The 20,382-nt window shown below is 44.0% G+C and overlaps 2 protein-coding genes across 2 annotated transcripts in view; one reads left to right on the top strand and one right to left on the bottom strand.

Moving 5' to 3' along the window:
- The window catches only part of Spn (protein phosphatase 1 regulatory subunit spinophilin), a 96,476-nt gene that overhangs the window by 62,491 nt on the left and 13,603 nt on the right, over nucleotides 1–20,382 (top strand). The window contains exons 15-16 of the mRNA XM_065430946.2: nucleotides 13,230–13,342; nucleotides 13,838–14,014. Of these exons, the coding sequence (XP_065287018.2) occupies nucleotides 13,230–13,342; nucleotides 13,838–14,014 (290 nt within the window). The remainder of the gene's footprint in view (nucleotides 1–13,229; nucleotides 13,343–13,837; nucleotides 14,015–20,382) is intronic.
- On the bottom strand, nucleotides 9,202–9,870 carry LOC135901206 (piggyBac transposable element-derived protein 4-like). Its single transcript, XM_065430885.1, has one exon. It carries the CDS (start codon nucleotides 9,868–9,870, stop codon nucleotides 9,202–9,204), a length of 669 nt encoding a protein of 222 aa, XP_065286957.1.

Here is a 20,382-nt window from a genome sequence, read left to right as displayed (position 1 = left end):
TGTCGGCGCGATTAGACACTTGACGCGATGTTTCCGTATGCCGCGTTGGATCACCACAGCCTCGACACAGCACACAAAGCAAACACCACCACGCCGTCACGCCGACACCAGTCGCACAAACAAAAAACGTGGCCTATTCGCAGCGTCGTGCACGAAGAAACAAATCAGCTGCTGGATTGTCTTGATGTGGCTTATCAAGCTGAGACCGGAACTGCTATAGCCACTCTATAGAACAAAGCAGAAACGATGATTATGAGCGGAGATTTGCAGTAACGCCACTTTGTGGGGCAGCAAGGAAGCTTCGTTCAAAACAAAAATGGTGTTTAGCAAGTCGAACCATGCTCCAGTCAGAGTCTGTGCATTGTGCTCTCGATCGAGTTGGCTCAAGTAGTGTCCGAAAAATCAGACGAGAGGCTGCAAGGTGTCCAAACTTTCGGCAGTTATACATTATGGTCTATGGGGAGAATGGCGGTGCCGCGAAGCAGATCGAATAATCGACCATGTTTGAATTTTTGGAGTCCGAGAAATCAGTCGGCGACTATACATTGGCAAAACTTATTTGAGAATATTCTGCTTGCGTAGTCACTTCATGTGACATTATAGGTCAACACATTTATAGATTTTCTGCATTTAATTGGCTCGGTAAGAAAGTAAGAAATTTTGCGTTTTCAGAAATTTTCTGCATGATCATCATTGGTGTTTCAGCCAGAATAATTTATTTAAACATTTTTTCCCCATTGGCAAGTTTATGTTAAAAGTTATGTTCGACTATGAAATCAATTACTTTTTGAGAAAATTACTTTTGAATTTGGCAAAAAGTCACTTTTTGATGATGTTCAGGCCTCACTTAAGCATCAAGGCCCTCCAAACAAAAGTATGTGAGACAACTCATTATACTTACCTACCTTTCAGCTTGTGATCTAGAAGTTCGAATTCGAGTAAATTTTGTTTCAGCTGATGAAAAAAATTTCAATTGAAAAATTTGAAACAAGAATATTACTGTATTACAAGGTTCTAATTTGTGTCTTTTTTTCAATTGGTAAAAAAACTGCCAGCACGTGACAATCGAATATGGAACTGAAACAGCATTCGCAGCATCAGTAACACTTCATCATTAGCCAGCATCATCGCCAATGTCATCACAAGATGGTGACAGAACAAGTTTTCATGTAGGATGGCAGCGATGGCAGGCTGCTTTTGGGCTTTGCCGTACTTATCCCAATTTTGGCCAACCTCGATTCTATTCTAGGCTCACCCCCTAAATTTGGAATGTCAGGGCATTATGGAGGGGGAGGGAGAAAAAAACTTTACTCGAATGCAAGCCGAATGAAAGAAGGCTTTTGACTGAAAAGAACATGACACATTGCCAAGATGTTGGACTTTTGTAATGCTTGCATTATCAGATAGGCCAGAATTTCATCCCATGCTGGCGTAACGCAGTCCACCACCTGAATAAGCAAGGTAGACAGGCATCTGAACTTGTTCAGAGTGATGTCTCGGAACGTTAGCGACCTCCTTTGCTTTTGCCTGTGTGATCTCCATTGTAGACATTCCTACTTCTGTGTCTGATCTCATTTTATGACTGTTGTTTGTTGCTTTATAACTCGTAGCATCGACCTTTCTGTGGTTGGCAGTGCCTGAAGATTGAGGCCAAACTGCATCCTTAAATCTAAGCCGGTCTCCGACTTTTGTACATTATCTTTTAATGAAATGTATCTGCTCACATTCAAGTAAATATGGTAATTATGAAAGCTAATTAAAAAGATAAGTTGTTTTGCATGCTGGGTTTGTGACAGCAGAGTCAAGTCGTGGGTTTTCAGTGCTCCGAAGACTTGTATGAATTGCAGGATGAACTGATGAAATGTTTAGTCTAGGCATGTGGGATCGTAGTGCAGTGGCTGGAGAGATGTAGAATATAAAGTGCAGTGGGCCAGAAGGAATGCAACGTGTTGTGGTCCAACAATGGTGATAAAAAGCCGCGTGAGATTGACGGCTGTGGAGAACATTAAGTGCAGATTAACTTTCATTCTGTTAAGGTGAACTCTAGAGGTTTTATCTTATTTCCGTTGTAGTGTGGGAATATTTGAAACTTCAAGTATTCGAATCGAATTGGTTAGTATTCGATTCAGTTCGAAATACAATTTTACTATTTGAAATATTTAAACCCCCAAAAATTGCCATTGTTAGTTCTTCGCCGCAGTACTGCCGTGTTATGCGGCGAAGAATACAGACTGTATTGCGGTGAAGCATATATTTCGTGTGGTGTAGCATCTCATAATTAAAAAGGGGCACTGTCTTGAGGTCTCTGCTGGTGCTTATGGCTACCCGGCACTATCAGATCAAATACCCACACTGCACTACCTTTTCGTGCATTTTGGCAAGCTGCCAGGTGGAAACTTTTGTGTCTGCTGCTGTTTGTAAACACAGTTTCCAAACTTTAAATTTGACCAACTAGCAAGTCTGGCAATGTTTTTAGCGTTTCGTTCTAAAGTACTTAAGTACCCCTGGGGTGCTTCAATGGCAAACTGGAATAAAAACCTTGCTTTAGAAAAAGCAAGGAACATTTCAACGCCAGGAAACCCAGATATGCCCTCAGAAATAAAAGCTTCAGAAGAGGCTACTTCCAGGTTAGCACTGCTGAAAGACTTTGATAAGCTCACTAACCAGCAGCAATTTTCACTGCCACAAGAACAGATTGAAAGATATGCACATGATGAAATTTTGGACCAAAAAGAAGGGCCATGTGAGTGGTGATGTGTAAGCATAGTGCCCACTGTTGGCTCGGCTTGAGAAGAGATAACTTCTGATACCAGACACTGGTGTGTCGTCCACTGAGCAGCTCTTCTTGGCGGCTGGAGTAATTGTGACATGCAGGGGGGAGGACATCACTGCTTCCCAAACATGTCGAGCAGCTATCCTTCCTTCATGACATTAAGTAACTACAGTTATACTGTCAAGCAAAAGTGTTGTGCTAGAGAATTTGTTGACCACAAAGCATAATTTTCCTGTACGTTATTAACTGTGCAGTAAGCTCTGCTTTTTTTTATTTATTTATACTTGTGGTTGGTTAAAAAAATTGAATTTTTGCAAAATCAGTAGTACAGTGGAACCCCGATTATACGACTTTCTTGGGACTGTGATAAACCGTCGTAAAATGCGGGCGTCGTAATATCCAAACCTAAATAATACTTATAAAAATACTACTTATTTTGCGTGATGGATTTACGAGAAACTTCAATGTAAACTGCTAACATACCGTAAAAACCGGAATATAGGTCGAACTTTTTTTCAAAAAACCATCGCAAAAAGTCGACCCTCGACTTATATAGCGGACATTGGCAAAAAAACTACGGAAGTCTTGCAACAATGGGCGGATGAAGTAAACAGCCGCCATCGCCATCAGCAGCAGCGCGGCGTCTATGGCGGCGTGGCGACGTTGTGGCACAGGCATTTTGCATTTCCATTGTCGCAAAGTTATATTGATTAAAGGCTGCATTTTCATTTTGTTTCAAAATAAGCGGAAGCCGATGTCAATTCACTGTCGCCTTCAAGAAAAAGGCGATTGAGTATGCGGAAGCCCACGGCAACCTGGCGGCACAGCGCGAACTTGAAGTATCCGAAAAGAGCATTCGGTAGTGGCGGAGGCAAAAGCAACGTATTACAACTTGCAACAACCAAAAGAAAACGTCATTTCGTGCCGGATCGCAGCGGACTGCGGAACTGGAAGGCAAGGTTGCTGAGTCCGTCTGAGAGCTGCGTGTAGGATCGCTGCCTGTGACTGCCGAATGCATCCGTTGGAAGCGGTAGAGATCGCACGCGCCTATGGACTGGGCAGCGAGAAGCACTCATCATCCGACTCTGATCAAAGGCGTTGCTCTGATTCGGAGTAGCGCTTGCGCACTTCGTGCCCTTCTGTGTACTGTACACCCTGCCAATTTTTAACAGTATCGCGCGACCACCGACCCGCATGTTTGTCAGCACCTTGTCATCACGGCACGGAGCGGCGAAATAGCGAAAGTAAGGGCATGTGTACACATGCGCGTATCTCGTTTGTTTCGCTGCTCAGCGCCGTTAATAAGGTGCTGACAAGCACGCGGGTCGATGATCGCACGATATCGCTAAAAACTTGGCCAGGTGCACATGCGAGCAGCATTTAAATAAATACTGTCACCATTGTGCAACCCCCTGAGTTGCATTTGTTTCACGGTAAGGGTGTCATGTCTTTCGGTACTTTTGCCATTGAAAGAAATTTTTTTTTTTCATTTTGAGAATTCGTTAGTTGGGGGATCGACCTATATTCCGGTCCGACCTATAGTCCGGTTTTTACGGTACTCTGCAGGGCTTTAAAACCCAAATTACAAAAAAAGTAAATGCGATAAAAATTAATGCTGCAGTACAGGTACCAATCATGCTTTATTCAAACAAACTTTTATGGCACTCCACTGCCCACTGCCGTGATTCCCACCAGCCGGCGCGAACTTTAAAAAAGTCGGTAAGTTTCTTTTGTACCTTGTTTGATCCGTGAACCAAGAGCTTTCGCTCGAGTTGGGCAATGTTCAAAAGGAGGTCCTCTGCGGCGTCGCGTGAACAGATGAAGTTCCGGATGCCGTCCATGTGCTGTAACACCTCGGAGAACGCGGTAAACACAGGCACGGCATCTGTGGCGTTGTCATCGTCCGATGTCGCAGCAGTGTCGGTACTAGGCAAAGCCTCCTCAATGGTGTCATCCAGCGACACCTCGCCGCAGATCACAACGTTGTCGTTGGCCTCCACATACTCGACGAAGGTCGTGGTGAGGTTTAAACTCCCGAAATCGTCGTCGGCAAAGCCTGCATCGGCCTCGAGCGGCTTCGAGGTTAGTGCATTCCCAGCAGAGGAGGCAGTCATCATCATCATTTATTGTCCCTTAAAGGTCCCCGTCGTGGTATTACATAAGGGGGGAGCATATACAAGGTAGATAATAAAAACAAAGGTCACAAAAATATAATAATGCAACACAGGGACATTAAAAGAAGCAAAGAACGTGATAGTTAAAACAGTGCTTTTCAATATTGCCTTTATGCCACAAGCGCCACACACATTGGCGAATGGTTACACAATGGTTACAGAGGAAAAAAAAAGCTCAATACAGGAAAAAGAATAAAATTTCATATGAAACACAAATCGGAGCACGAAGAACATGTCAACCCAGATGATTTAACAACATCGCCTTGAACCTTGTCACATAGTGCTCATTAGTTAATGAATCGGGCAGCAGGTTCCATTCTTCGATTGTGGTCAGGAAGGATGTAATGTTAAAATCATTAGTGGAGCCATGAAGTTGTTGGACGCTAGTTGAATTGAATAGGCGGCGCAATGTACAATTGGGAGGAGATATAAGGGAACCACGCAGATAGGGGAAATTGAAATATAACTTATGGAATAAACACAGGCGTGCAACTTTTCATTTGAGAGCTAAGGAAGTGAGGCCAAGTGATGATTTAATGGAGCTTACGCTGGAATGAAAGTCGTATGTCGACAATATGAAGCATGCTGCACGGTTCTGGACGGATTCAAGCATGTTAATTAGGTAGGACTGATAAGGACTCCAGATTGCGGATGCATACTCAAGCCTACTGCAGACAAAAGTTTCCTATGCCAGTTTTCTTATGTTAGCGGGGGAAGTGGGAAGTGATCTTCTGATAAAACCAAGTGTATGTGAAGCATTGGCCGTGATTTTTGTAATATGATCAACCCAAGTTAATTTACTATTGATTGTGATGCCAAGGTAACGATAAGATTCTACCTGCAATAGGTCCTCAGAAAATAAAAAGTACGGATAAGTTAAATTAGAGAGCTTCCGAGGAATTTGCATAAAACTGCAGTTCCTAGTATTTAGTTCCGTCATCCACAATGTGCACCAATTTTCAAGATGCTTCAGATCGTTCTGGAGGGCAGCTTGATCGTCTTTGGTATTTATACGCCGGTAGATAATGCAATCATCTGCGAAAATGCGGGTGGTGGATGAGATGTTGAGTGGGAGGTTGTTAATAAAAATTAAGAAGAGAAGTGGACCCAATGCAGACCCCTGTGGTACTCTGGAGGTGACGCAAGTAGAACTTGAAGGAAGTCTGCCTATTATGGTGAACTGAGAGCGAGCTGTGAGAAAGTTGTGAATCCAGTCTGAAACAAGTGGGTGAAGGTGAAGACCTGAAAGTTTGAACATAAGACGTTGATGTGGGACACGGTCGAATGCTTTGAAAAACTCAAGATAGATGACATCGGTTTGGAACAAAGAATCAAGGTTAAAGTGAAGCTCCATGGTAAACTCAAATAACTGTGATTCACATCAATAGCCATGACGAAAGCCATGCTGATTTTTGAAGGAGTTGGAATTCAAGTGGGATGCAATATGCGAGTACATAACATGCTCAAGAAATTTACATGGTATGCAAGTTAATGAAATAGAACGATAATTCGATGGGTCGCTCCGGCTGCCAACCTTGAACACAGGAACAACTTTGTTAATTTTCCAATCACTGGGTATAGAACAGTTCGCAAGAGATTGATCAAAGATTATTTTTATAAAGTGAGAAGATACATTTTTTAATTTTTTGTGGGTTTTAATATCTTCGCAGTGATGTTGTTTGGCCCAGCAGCACTGGACAAGTTTAGTTTGTCTATCAGAGCACAAGTGCCAGCAGTAGTGATGTTGATAGGGGCCATCGCAGGAAAGTTAAAAAATGTTTGGTGTGGTGTATTCCAGGCAGGCTCATGTGTGAAGACTGATGTAAAATAAGAGTTCATGACGTCAGATCGAAGTTCTGGAGGCACCTGTGAACCATCCGCATATAAAAGGGTAATGCAATGAGTGTTGCTTGATTTGGGTGATAACATCCGCCAGAATTTCTTTGGGTTTGTTTGTAGAATGCCATACAGATCATTGGGGAAAAACTTTCTTTTTGTACACCTTAGGAGATGCGTGTAATCCTGTAGGCACGCAAAATATTTCTTCCATTTATAAGCCAGCGTAGTTCCTTTAGCTTCACGAAAAAGACGCTTTTTCTTTTGAGAAAGCCTCCTTAAGGAGTTAGAATACCAGGGCTTGTTGGAGTTGCCTCAAATGCATATCAGCGGAACATAGGTTTCGACCAGTTCTGAAAGTTTATTTTTGAAAGCTAGCCAGTTTTTTTCGACAGACCTGTTAGATGCGGATTGCCTGAAATGAAAAAAGATGTTCTCAAGCTCTGAGTTGATACGGGCGAAGTATCCCTTTTTAAAATAGCGAATGAACTTAACAGAGCGTTGCCGTTGGGGAAACGGAAGTGATAGGTTGAAAATAACTGTGTTGTGGTCACTGAAACCGTCAGTGCTCGATATGGATTGGATGAGTTCAGGGTTAGACGTAAAGACTAAATCAAGGGTGTTACTGCCACCTGTAGGAAAGCTTACGGTTTGGCTGAGGTTGAATGTCATGACAAACGTCAAGGAAATCTTTCGATTGATGAGAAAATGCGCACAAGTTTCCCTAGTCGATGTCAGGGAAATTAGTCACCGCAGAGGATGTAATTAGGAAAAAGAGTATTAAGATAGAGCAGAACCGAGTAAATATCAGTAGTAAAGGAACTGTCACTGTCAGGAGGGCGATAACATGTAATAACTATGCATGTTCTTGCGGAAAGGGTAATTCTGACACAAAGAATTTCATGGCAGGAATGAGTCGTAAGAAAAGAATTAAGGCTGGTTTTAATAAAGGCTAAAACACCCCCACCCCTGTGCGAAACCCTGTCACGTCTGTAGATGAAAAACAGTTTATTGTTGTCAAGCAGTTTCTCGTCTCGGATATTTTCGGATAGCCACAATTCTGTAAATATAGCGATATCAGTGCCGTTATCACTGAGAAAAGCTTCCACTGACTCTCTCTTGGAAGTTAGCTACGAATGTTTGCTAAAACAAAAGCCATAGTTTCACGAACATGTGGGCATGACGGAGGCAAAAGTGGCTGACGGTGGGAGGGGAGCCTTGAAATAGATAGTGACCGCTATGACTCATGCGAAAGAATCTGTATCAGCATTGTAGACAAACTGCTTATCGCCCATGGTTAACTTATCATACCATACTTTGTATTTTAAGCCACTTTCTTTGCCAATCGCACGAGGTTTCTTTTGAGCTGTACGCACACGCGCTGAAAAATCTTCACGGATTGAAAAGTCTGTTTCCTTGAGCTTAGGGCTAGCAGAAAGGATTTTGCATTTATCTTTAAAATGCGAGAATTTGACTATTATTGGCCGTTGTTTCCCTTGCTTAAAGTGGCCTAAGCGATGCGCTCTTTCAATGTTGGCGGAATCGATTGATATGCTTAACTTATCTGAGCAGGAAGAAATCACGGCCGTTTCAGATTGCTCCCATGTTACATCCGCCGTATCGGGCAGTTCGAAGAACAGCAGGTTATTTCACTGAACTCGGTTTTCGGAACGGTCACATTTTTCTTTGAGGATACGAATTTCAGATGAAAGGCTGTGAATATCTGAGTTTGAATTAGGCGTTAGACTGACATCATTGCCCTGACTCATTGCGACAATTTTTTCGGGAGCATCAATGCGCGATGAAAGGCTACTGACCAAGCTTTGGAAATTCGACTGGGAAGCGCGAATCAGTGCAAGTTCAGACAGAATGGAATTTTGTCCAAGTTCTAAGTGTGACAAACTCTCGGCAATAGAGTCAAGGGACGGAGGAGGACCAGGATTTAACTCGATGTCGCCTGACAGAACAAGAAGCAAGGAGACAAAGTGAGCATTGACGGCGAAAGAACATATGCACCGACAAAAAAACACTTGGCAACGCTTGAACGTGTCTGAGGGGCACTCTTGCTTAAAGCCACAGTGCTTGAAGGAGTTAATTGTGCTTCGCGACACTGCATTCCATGAACTGGCAATAAAATGCATGGCGTCGAGCACAGTGATCTTTTTTTCTGACTCGCTGCGCTCCATAGCCGCCAGCCAACGCTGCACTAACAGCTTCCGGTACCCCTGCTTGACACACTTAACCCATTGGCTTCCGCGCCCTCCGCCGCGTTTCCTGCCTGGTATTCCGCATGGAAAAAGCGACGCGCGTTGGGCGCGCGAGCCGCTCTTTAAAAAAAGCGATAAATTCCGCTGCACACCTCGTAGAGAAACAAAATTTACTTTATTCTATTAGGAAGAGCTCGCTGCATCATCCTGCCTAATATGATTTGCGTGTATGAAAAGCTTTGAAGCACACAGGCATGTGAAGTGCAACTTCACATTTTTCACGTTCCCATCGGCTCTCTGACTTTTTCCTGTGTGTCTTGCAGACTAAGCATAGCCTCGATGGATTCTGCTTGATTTTGTTTGGTGGGATATTGCTAGGAAAATGAGCCCACTCGGAAGCCTGCAGCCGCATTGGTGTAGCCGCGACAGGCGGCTTACGTCGACCATGGTACTGGGGCAAAACGGCCGCTTCGAGAATCTCCTCTGCGAGGTTCACTTTCCAGTCTGTGTAGTGGAGCCGCTTGCCTGATGCTTTGGCAGATAAAACGTAGCTTTTATAAACAGCGATGTCCATAATATAAAAGAAGATTTTCTTGTAGCCTTTGGCGTATCTTTGCATAATTGGAAAGGAAGCCAGTTGTTGGTCCTTGCGATCCACTCCACCCATGCCTCGGTTGTAATCGATTACAACCTGCGGCTTCAGAACTGGCAAGCCATTCTTGCGACCCTTTTTTCCGGTATCAGTGAGAACAGTTGAACTGTGGCAGGTTGACAGCATTGTGACCTGCTTTTGGTCCTGCCAAGTGAGGGCCATGATGCCTCGCGCAAAGAGGGACTTGCATTCGCCTTTTTGCAGCTTCGCCTTGAAATCCTTCGGCATGTTCTTTCGGTGAAGGCAGACTGTGCCGACAGCATTCGAACCAGCTTCCTTTAGGTGGTGAAATAGCAATGGCGGGGAATACCAGTTGTCCATAAACACTGTGTGGCCATCGGGCAGACGTTTTTCTAGAAGGTCGATTACAACTGCCTCATTGCACAACAATCCAGCGGTAACTGGAGTCTTCTCACTTTTTCCTGTGTAAATCGAAAACTTCAGGCAGTAGCCATTTGAAGACTCGCACAGTTTGTAGAACTTAAGGCCAAATTTTGCCCATTTCGAGGGGTTAAGCTGGACGTAGGAGAGCTGACCACGAAACTTCATAAGGCGCTCATCAACTGCCAGACATTCTTCCGGATCATAGGCTGTGTCAATGCATTTCAGTACGTGGTCGAGCACAGCGCGCAACTTCCAAGCCTATCTCCACTTTGAGGGAGAGAGTTGTCGCAGAAATGCAGATATTTTGAGAGTGCCCAAAAACGCTGCCTCGACATCACAGAAGCAAAAAATGGTGTGCTTATAACAGCTCTTGTTGACCAGTAAGATTGAATAGTGCTTTTTTTTCACTTGGCTCATCAACACACACATAGCGAAGTAAGCTTTCATTTCATCCGGTGTTGTTTCATGCCAACTGGGATCGGGATGCAAACGCTGTTTCTCGCATGCAAAGGCATTTGTGTGTAATGCGATGGTGCTCCAAATTCCGTCTCTGAGGAGAGCGTTGAACATTGCCAGAGCACTGGGATTTCCACCTACTTGTAGCTGGATGGCTCGTTTGATGCCCGGTTGACCACAAAAGGTGTTCTTCACAACCTTTTCCACTGTGTTAGCTGCTCCCCATTGCCAGTCTTCTAGTTTTCGCGCCTTCAGAGATGGTGGCCGAGAGTCGCACGGATCTTGCGCTAAACACAACTTGTCTTCATTGTCGCTGTCACTGTCCGTAATCCGGTCACTCTCGTCATCTGACACATCCTCCTCTTCATCGCAGTTGTCACTCTCGTCATCACTCTCGAACACAAGATTGAGAATTTCTTCCGCCGTCAAAGCGCGCTTTCTCAGCGACGCCATGTTTGGAAAGAGACGGGAGTGCGAACTTTTTGTCGATAAAAACAACAAAACTGACCTCAGTCAGTGGACAACTATGTCCATCTGGTAGAAAACACATGAATCAATCACTACACAAGTTGTGTTGTGCTGCCATCTATTGAAGAAACCCGAAACAAACCATACCCTGAGCGGCTGGCGATTCGCCGGCCAAAGTGACTTTGGCCTCAGCCAGTGCAGCCGGTGGATCGCCGGTCGCGGAAGCCAATGGGTTAATGATGTCGGCATACAGCGGCTGCAGCCAGCGTGTGCAGTTGGGTAGAAAAAATAAACAGCCTTTATGTTCCTCAGGCTGGACGTATCGGGTGGGTGGCACAGTGCATTGTCCACAAAAAGCAATATTTTCCTCGCCTTAGCACCCATTTTGTTATCCAGCTGCTGCAAAAAATTGCAGAAGAGTGAAGACCTCATCCACGCCTTTCGTTGAATGAGCAGCTGCACAGCAGCGTCTTCAAGTTCTTAAAGCACTGTGGCTTTGCAAACTTTACAACAACAAGCATGGGCAGCCTCTTGGAACCATCCTCGTTAGCACAGAATAGTGCCGTTACACGCTCTTGATTATGCTTGCCACCATGACAGCTGTCACCCTTAAACGCAAGGCTCTGCTCGGGCAGCATATGGTAAAAAATACCGGTCTCATCGATGTTGAAAACGTCGCAGGGCTTGTATGCAGCAATCATCTCCGGTAGCGACTCCAACCACTCATTCACCGTCGAAATGTCTACGGAAGTGCTTTCTCTGTAGGAGCGGCTGTACACAATCCTGTTTCATTTTTTCAAGCAATCCAGCCACCCGTTCGATGCCTGAAAATGGTCGATGCCCAGAAACAATGCCACAAGGTCCGCCTTTTCTTTTAGAATGGCGTTGTCAACATTGATCGCAGGGCTTCATGCTTGATGCAGCCATTGATGAGAATTTTTTCTAACTTCTCATGCTGTCCTTTTTTTGCCGCTTTCCGCTTGAGCCCGAACTTGTTGGCATTCTGCAATATCACCGCTTTGTTTGCCAGGATCGTCTTAAGCGAAGATTTGGGTATCTTAAAGTCCTGGGCAATGCTGGCTTTCATAGCTCCATGTCGCTTTTCCGCTTCCTCGATAATGTTCAGCTTATCACCAAGCGACAGAACTGTCCACTTTCGAAACATCGTGCGTCGCGTTGCTCCACACAACTCAAAACCTCTGCTGAACGCTGGCCGCTAGGATTAAGACGAACACGTGTGATAAACCTAGGCCTCTCCACGCTACCTCTTCAGCAATCTGCTGCTGGGAAGCTGGAAGGAGAGAAATTCTTCTCCAATGCAACGAAAGGCGACACCGAGAAGAGAGGGAGAAAGTGATTGTGGAGAAGAGGCGCTATTTCAGCAGAGCGAGCGTCGCGGGTGGCTGCTGGTGGGGGAGAGAGAAACGAAGGATGAGAGAAGGCAGGAAAGAAATCTGCGCTAGAGCAAACCGGTCGAGCGGTGTCTACTGCTCCGCATGCGGAGATACGTAGCAAGGAAAGAGACCCGCGGCACTTTTCTTTCGTCCGCCGTTCCGTCCCGTGTTTCGCGAGGGTCATCGTAAAACGCGGGTCAGGCACAAAATTGCGTCGGATAACCGGGGTTTTTAATGCATTACTTCTATTGGGACTTCGCCGGGACTGCGTTAATCCATCGTAAAACCCGGGTCGTCGCAAAACCAGGGGACATATAACTGGGGTTCCCCTTTATTTGTGTTTGAAAAATATTTGATTCGATTCACTTTTTAACTTCTGTTATTTGAATTCGCTTTGAAATTGTAAATGTGATATTTGCCCACCCCTGCATTTCTGATTACCAGAATCAGAGGCATGCTTAATTTATGAGTGCAAACGTGCGTATTATAAATTTAGTTGCGCATTCTGTTTGAGTGTGCATTGTTCTTTCTTTTTATGGACCCATAATTACTGGGCATGTATTAGATTAAGGGGTGCATTATACTCAGGCACTAAATAACTACTGACATATGAAGCGCAGTGGTTTGTGTAGACATTTTCTTCTGCCTCTTTGTTATTTGACCTGCCAGATAATTAAATCAATTCCATCAGTCCCTTCAAGGTTGAATTAACCGAAGTCAACTGTGTATGCTGATAAAACATATCCTCATTCATACAGCAGAACACCTCATGTCTCCATTGTGGGAGCCTTGAAGTACCATAAGCAAATTAATTTGCAGGTGTATGGAAGTAGGATTTGACAATTTGTCATCAATGAATGCTTCAGGTAAACCTGTTTATTTCAGCTCATCACATTTATCTGACACAAGCAATGCATCAGACTCTTCACCTACTAGACCTCTGTCCCAGCAGCTTGGCGATGACTTTAAGTCAGCTGTTCTTCAGTGGCAAAATAGGGGTGAGTACACGCTGCTATTACTGAGCTAGTCTGACAGTGGTGTTAAGAAGCTCTAGCTCGAGACCAACTCCAATTTCCTTAATCAAGTAATCGTGTGAAACAAAGAGATACATACTCTTATTAGACAGCCACTGACCCATTTTAGTGAAGCTCAATTCCATTGACTCTAGGAAGCAGAAATTTTATGTAGCACCTCAGATTTGTCTTAATTGCTGAAAATTTATGAATTAAAAAAGTATTCGAGCACTAAGCTTACTACTTCGTAACACTGCGCCAAAAAAAGATATAGTTCTGTAAGCTGTGTCAGGTCATCTAAAGAGGGCAGATATGATGTATATTAGTATGGGATTAGAATTAAGATTAGGATATTAGTATAGATTAGGATTATAGGTATTAGGAGCCAGGAAAATATAACAACCAGCAACATTTCAGCAGCATTCTACCGTGTTTTTCTTTAGTGTCTCTAAAGCCTAGCATAACTGTTTGATGTGGCAGGGCACACTGAGAGCTCTGGGTCCCTGGGCTCCTTGGACAGCCCACCTGGAAAGCGAGTCTCCTCACTCTCATCACCAACAGACTCCCAGCAGAGCCTCTCACCGGTCCCCACACCACCACCTCATGCTCAGAAAGTTACCCTGCTCACTCATAAGAAGATTGATGGCAGTTTGCCTCGTAAGTGATTTGCTGTGTACATTCTATATTGGTGATTTGGAAGATGTTTTGTGTTGTTACGAACTGTTCATGTTTGCCTCATGTTCTCTGTATCGCGCTTCTGTTGTAATTTTCGTGCCTTCAGCTATTCAAGTGCATGAGAGGTGTTGAAAAATTAGTATGTATGCTTTGTTGTTAGTGTGTCTTTTTACACAACTTTCTTTTCGTATAACATACAATATGAGTGTGAACTATAAAGACTTAAATCAGTACAAAACAAGTACAGCTCGGACCACTTATAATGTAACGACTTATAGTGTAGGACTGGATATAATGCGGTCATTTCTGACTCCTGTTTATCGTACCATAGAACTTAATGTGCAATATGCATATTGCTTATGGTGTAGCAGTGCAAGATGAAATACTAGTTATAATGCAGTTGCCAGAAAATCCTGCAGACAAGTGAAGCAGTGAATGCACTTCTTAACTAGGTGCTCCGGCCAAGGAGAGAGTGATGAGGGTGATGTAGGAGAGGCGGAGGAGACAGGGTACGAGCAAACAAAGAAGGAACAGAGAAAAAAAAAGGCGGCGGTAACGTGCTGGCTCAGTGGGCACGCGGGAGTTGCTGAGGGGACCAAGGAGCCTTTTGGTCTGAGCGCTTGTCAGCGACGCGCGGTCTACACCAAATGCACGTGTATTGTTGCTCTTTGGCTCTCCAGTTTGTGTTCGGAAAGTAAATGCAGTCGCCAACTAATATTTTCGGACATTTACTGGGTGTCAAAAATGTCTTAATTACCGGGCAGGCTGGAAAAACTCAATTTCGACGGTGAAGTTCATCACCACAGAAAAATCGGTCAAGGCCATGTATGTGTTTTGCGTTCGCCTGTCGTGATGCATATCATAGCGACAGGCAGATTTGGTGCCTGCGATCTTCAATTTGTGGCGCTTTCTGTTCTGCAAATTCATCAGTTCGGAATGTTGTCCACATGGAAGCTTTCGTCACTCCTATCAGTACGTGCACATAAAAACTATTGCTATATGCCTTTGCAGTAGTGTCTGGCTGATTGCCTGCAAATCCCACTTCACGCACGCTGCCATCAGTTTAGCCTGTGCACATGATCTTGCGCCAGATTTCAGTGCATTCATCTATGGTTACAAATATATGTGAAGGACAAGCTTCCCGCGACAGCATGCCGCCTGTCACCCCTGCCATCTAGGCCTAACCAGCACCGTCCTCTTGCTAATTGCCAATTAAAGTTGCGGTTTTGGTGCAGAGTCAGTGAAATGCTTCGCAGTGGTTGTACGCCACTTGGGAAATGGAGGAACCTCCTTGCCAATGAAAATGAGGGCACATCTTGGTCATATGCTTTGGTTCCCAGACACACGCAGCTGCTTGATTTACGTGTTTTTCACGTGCACAGCCTTTGAGAAATGTTGCTTGACTATAGTGCGGTATCTCTAATAGCTCAAAAATTCGAGGCTCCTGCTGCTTTACATTATAAGTAGCCTATGCTGTACATTGAAAGCCTATGTTGTACTGGTTGGAACTGTGGTCATGCAGTTGTGTCCTCAGTGCTATCACCATCTTACAACCCTCTCTGACATGGTGGATTCCTCCAGAATGAAAGTTGATGCTGCTAAGTAGTATACTACAGTACATCTACATTTACATATTAAAATCGATCAAATCTTTGGCAATTGCTTTCAGTGCCTTTAAGGTTGTGTAAAAGCATATACACTGTCATGCTGATATTAGAAATGCTTAGTAGGCTGCTTGCATTGGTCCCTTCCATATTGCAGGTAATGTTTTTTTTAAAATGTTTTTCAAGCTGAAGCCTTATGCCAAATTGTATTTCACTGATAATTTTCAACAATATCATGCAGCATGCTGATAAACATTCTATAATGCTTGCAGTGACTTAATGCCTGAATTTCAGATTGCCTCTATGACCTCTTCTCGATGACCTCTTCTAGTGCTCCTCAAAGCTTTTGTTATTGTAAAAAACTGATTATGTATCCCCCATTTATCTGGCAACCCACATTTTATGACAGACAGGCAGGAGCCTGGTACTCATAGAAAGATTGCATTAAATGTAATAAATGTATGATGGTGGGGGGGACATGGCATTCTTACAATTATTTGCGGTAACCGATACAAATCAATGCTGGTAAGGTGCGAAGATGCAGGTAGTGACTTCTTCACAAACATTCCATAGACAAGGTGCACACAAAACAATCATTGAGAACTGAATCAAGCACCTGGGAGTTTTCCTGCAGTGTGTGTTTCCCCTAGGTATTTCCATACTGCACATGGAGGCTAGTTTTCGAGCACTTGGAACTTGTTCTCCATGAAAATTTAGGCTTAGCTTAGCTGCAAATTATTTCATATTGTTTTCAAATGCTTTCAAATGTACCATAAATACCATAGCTGATGCTTGTTAGGTACTTGCACATGACTACAGACTTTAATGTGTGTGCTATGTGTGCTGCTGCATGCAATCATGTGTGACATGGGCATTGTAATTTGTGTCCTCGAATATAACTGTGTAAGGCAGGTTTTTGGTGCCTATAATTTCTCGCGATATGCCATGCAGCTCCGCAACACCTTTTACCCTGCATGTGCCAGCATTGAGCTCCATGTATCAAAGGAATGCAGAATGATACTGACTGAGCTCTCTAAGTTGTAATTTAACGGACCCTGAAACACTTTTTGATCATAGTAAGAAAATATTGCCAATCTGTAGACGAGGCTTCTGTGAACATGTGAGCCAAATATTGCAGCGCATGCAGCAGTAAATTGATAATCTCGTTTCAAAAACAGTAAAAAAATCGCCGGCTCTCTTCTTCGCAATGTTTTTAAGCAGCTACCTTGCGAGCAGGCAAGTGAGTCCAACAGGTATTGGCAGATTTCGTGATTGCAAGAACATCTTCAGTAATAATATTATTCCTAATTTTGATTTAAGTGAAGAATACATGTCTGCAATATTAAAAAACCAAAAAGGTATTTAATCTTTGCTGTGGTCTCATTCCATGGTCGTCTGCTTCATGCTGTGTTTTCTCCTCCAATCATATGAGGGCACACCCTGTGTATTACATGAGTGCTCTTTCAAACATTACGTGCCTGAGTTGGTCACATGTTTCGTACTCAGTCTGCTATGACAGTACTCACTAATGCATATCATCATCTCCCAAGACCAGACATATGCTTGCTTGCCTGTGCACGCCTAGCCAGCGGCAGCGTGCACTTATTCCTGGCTAGATGCCTTGGTAGACATCTCTTTGTATTGACCTATTGATAGCACTTCAAAATGTACAATTTCGATTTGGCTACTATCTGTTGGTCAAGCTGGTGCAGGACAAAGCCAGTCCTCATTACGTAGCATGGCCAGACTAGAGCGCATGAGCGTGAGTGCACACTCCGACCCTACTGTGCACATAGCAAATGTTCCATGTTCCACTATATGCATGACATTTGCATTTAGCTTTGTATGCTGCGTAGAGTAGATACCGTGGCTGCCACAGGGGGGTGCTGTGACGAACCATCTTGCTGGTGAAATGCTCCAACAACTGCATGCTCTGAGTGGTCTCTGGGGGTGTCATGCGTAGATATCAGCAGCGCAAGCACCTGCCTCGCATTGAGTGAGTGCCACACACACTTGAACCGGAAGTAGCGTCGCAAAGCAAATAACAAAAGAAAGTGCCATGTTTTTATGCAGCCTTGCCCCCTTGCCATCACCCCTGTGTAACTTTTAGCACGCTAGTGGAGACAAAAACAGCGTGTCAATCAGCAAGATAAATACCTCTAACTCCGCTTATACTTTCAGGATTAGAAATGTTTTTGTGGCAGGAGGTTCGTGAGGTGATGTCAGTGAAGCCATTCTATGATTAGTAATAAAAGTTTCAGGGCCCGTTTTAAAGGTTTGCATGGAGTAGCTTAACTTACAGGCAAGCTGCATGTTTGTGAACAAGTACAGTACAGGCAAAATATGCAAACAACTACATTGACACTACTCTTCACTGCTTCGAATACTAATCATTGCCAAGCAGTTAATGGAAATTTGGTCATGTGTGTAAGTCTTCCCTTCAGAGAAAATTCATGCAAAAGAGTTGGTTTAATTTTTTTCCCCTTTTCTTGCACAGAATGTGACTGTAGCACTACCGCATCTTCATGTTGTGCTCTGTAGCTTGTCTGCACTCTGAAAGGAAAAAAATTGTCATTCACCTACTAGCAGCACAAAGCTACGAAGAAACCCTTTATACTAACTCATGGGTTTAAAATGATGTCGAGAAAATGGTCCACTTTGCGTTAAAGGGCCCCTGAAATGGTTCAGACAAATTTTGTAGACTCGTAAGGTACAGCTAAAGTTAATCATTGGTACCACAATTTGTGTGAAGCGTCTCATGTTGAGAGCTACGGATGATTACAAGTTACCCTCCTCTATAGACATGCATTTTCCCCTCAACTCTTTCGCCGAGTGATCGGGGCTGAGCTCCGCCTTCACTGGCTCTGCGTCATGATGGCACGTTGTGTCTTTGACTTCCGGTTCTCTAGGAGTGCGCGCGTGCGAAGCCTCTCCAAACTCACCACCAGCTGCTTGGCAGTCGACCCCAAGCGAGAGCTATTGAAGCAGCATGCGTTGCGAGCATTCTCTCACAGTGCCAAACGTGTCTGGTATTCCTGTAACCACAGGAGAGCTGGGCATTTTGACGGATGAGTGGAGGCATAAACTCAAGCTGAAGAAGAAACTTTAGCGTAGACATACGTGAGCGGCCTGATCAGTCTGCACAGTCCAGCCACCTGGTCGTGCATAGCTTGACCTGCTAAACAGAGAGCTAATATTGCTCTAACTAAAGCATTTAGAAAAACAGTGTGTTAACGATTACACTCTTGCGTAAAATGTACACCAGCAGCAAAGAAGAATACACTTTGTTACTGCTACTGTGTTTGGTTGAGCTCTGTGCCAATGGTAGTTGCAATGTGCAAACCATTAACGCTTGCGCTTCTGCTCATCCCGTGAAACAGCACAGTCAAAAGGCCAGGCCCAGTCCTCTTGCTCTTGCGTTTACCCGAAATAATCCTCCGGTGTAAAGTGACAGCGGTAAAGCACAAATCCTAGTGCTGATCAAATAGTGACAGTCCAATGCGCTTCAGCCACTCCGCTCATCTGCTGCCTTGCAGAGGGACACGATGTCACAGCTTGACATATTGCCAGTCGCTACTTTGCAGCCCAGAATGCAACAAAGGCGAATCGTGGTGCTCGCTAAAAGACTGAGACTGACACTGACACTGACCGCGGAGCTCTCGTCAAAATGAAGCACGTAACACAAGCAGACGACACTTGCTGTGTGCTCGAAGTGCTTAAGTGTAGTGAGAAATAGTTCTTGTGCATTCTTTTTCTGCTACTTTCTTTTTGTAGAAACAAATTAACCATTTGAGGGTTGATTTTTTTCGACATACGCGACCGCCCAGGGTCGATTTTTTTTATTGCAGATTTCAATTCTTAGGGACACATTTCGAAAAAAAATTCACCGCAATTTTTCCAGGTTGACCGTAAAGTGAGAAAAAAATATTTTAAGTTGGTATGTATGTACTCTTCATTCATGAATAACAACAATAAAAAAAGGAAATAAACATGTAAGAATTAAAAATTTGATGCATTTTTATGCACATATAGCTCAAGGCCTTGAAAATGCGCACACGAGAATATTTCGCAAGACTCAAATCTTCCTGCTCTTACACTAATATCTAATATGTACATCCATAGCGTAATCGAACTGCGTAGGTGCGCGCACTCAAGAAAACTGTAGTTGTGTGCTCGTCTAAAAAGCAAAGCGTGTGACACACTTCTACTAATCTTCATCTTATCGCCAACCAAAGGCAATTAGTTTTCGTGAGTGTCAAAAAAAAAAAAAGCTACGGAAATGCATGCACGGCGGCATACTTCCTATGCGCACCCCTGTGAGCATTGAACGAGCGAGAAAGAGGCGGTCGCCCTTTGAGCGATTAGTAACGAGATAGCCATCAGTTTTGCAAGCGCAAAAAGCCGAAACTGCCCGCGAAAACAAAACCCAAACTGCCAGCCGCCCGTGCGCCAATGCTCGGGCGGTACTATATAGACGCGCGGGAGCGAACTAGCGCTAAAACAAACCATGCAATGAAAACCGAGAAAAGGAGGCGCGCGAAAAAAATTCCCTGTATTCCCACATAGTGGCAGCACATGACAGAAAAGAATAAGTTAGGAAATGAGCGGGCTTTTTAACCGTACAGACAGCGCCGTAAATATACGGTATCGACCATTTTCGGACTTGTTCGCGCCGCCGTATATTTACATCATTGACCCTCAAAAGGTCTACTAACATTCCAACTATTACGAACAATATTTGTTCAC

Source organism: Dermacentor albipictus, chromosome 1 (assembly GCF_038994185.2).
Source record: "Dermacentor albipictus isolate Rhodes 1998 colony chromosome 1, USDA_Dalb.pri_finalv2, whole genome shotgun sequence".
NCBI classification, from domain to species: domain Eukaryota; kingdom Metazoa; phylum Arthropoda; class Arachnida; order Ixodida; family Ixodidae; genus Dermacentor; species Dermacentor albipictus.
The sequence above is the reverse complement of the archived record's forward strand: the minus strand, read 5'-3'. Positions and strand labels throughout refer to the sequence as shown.

Bases quoted from the DNA above. Each gene is read 5' to 3' on its own strand.
- LOC135901206 (XM_065430885.1), bottom strand. From the start codon at position 9,870: ATGCCGAAGGATTTCAAGGCGAAGCTGCAAAAAGGCGAATGCAAGTCC.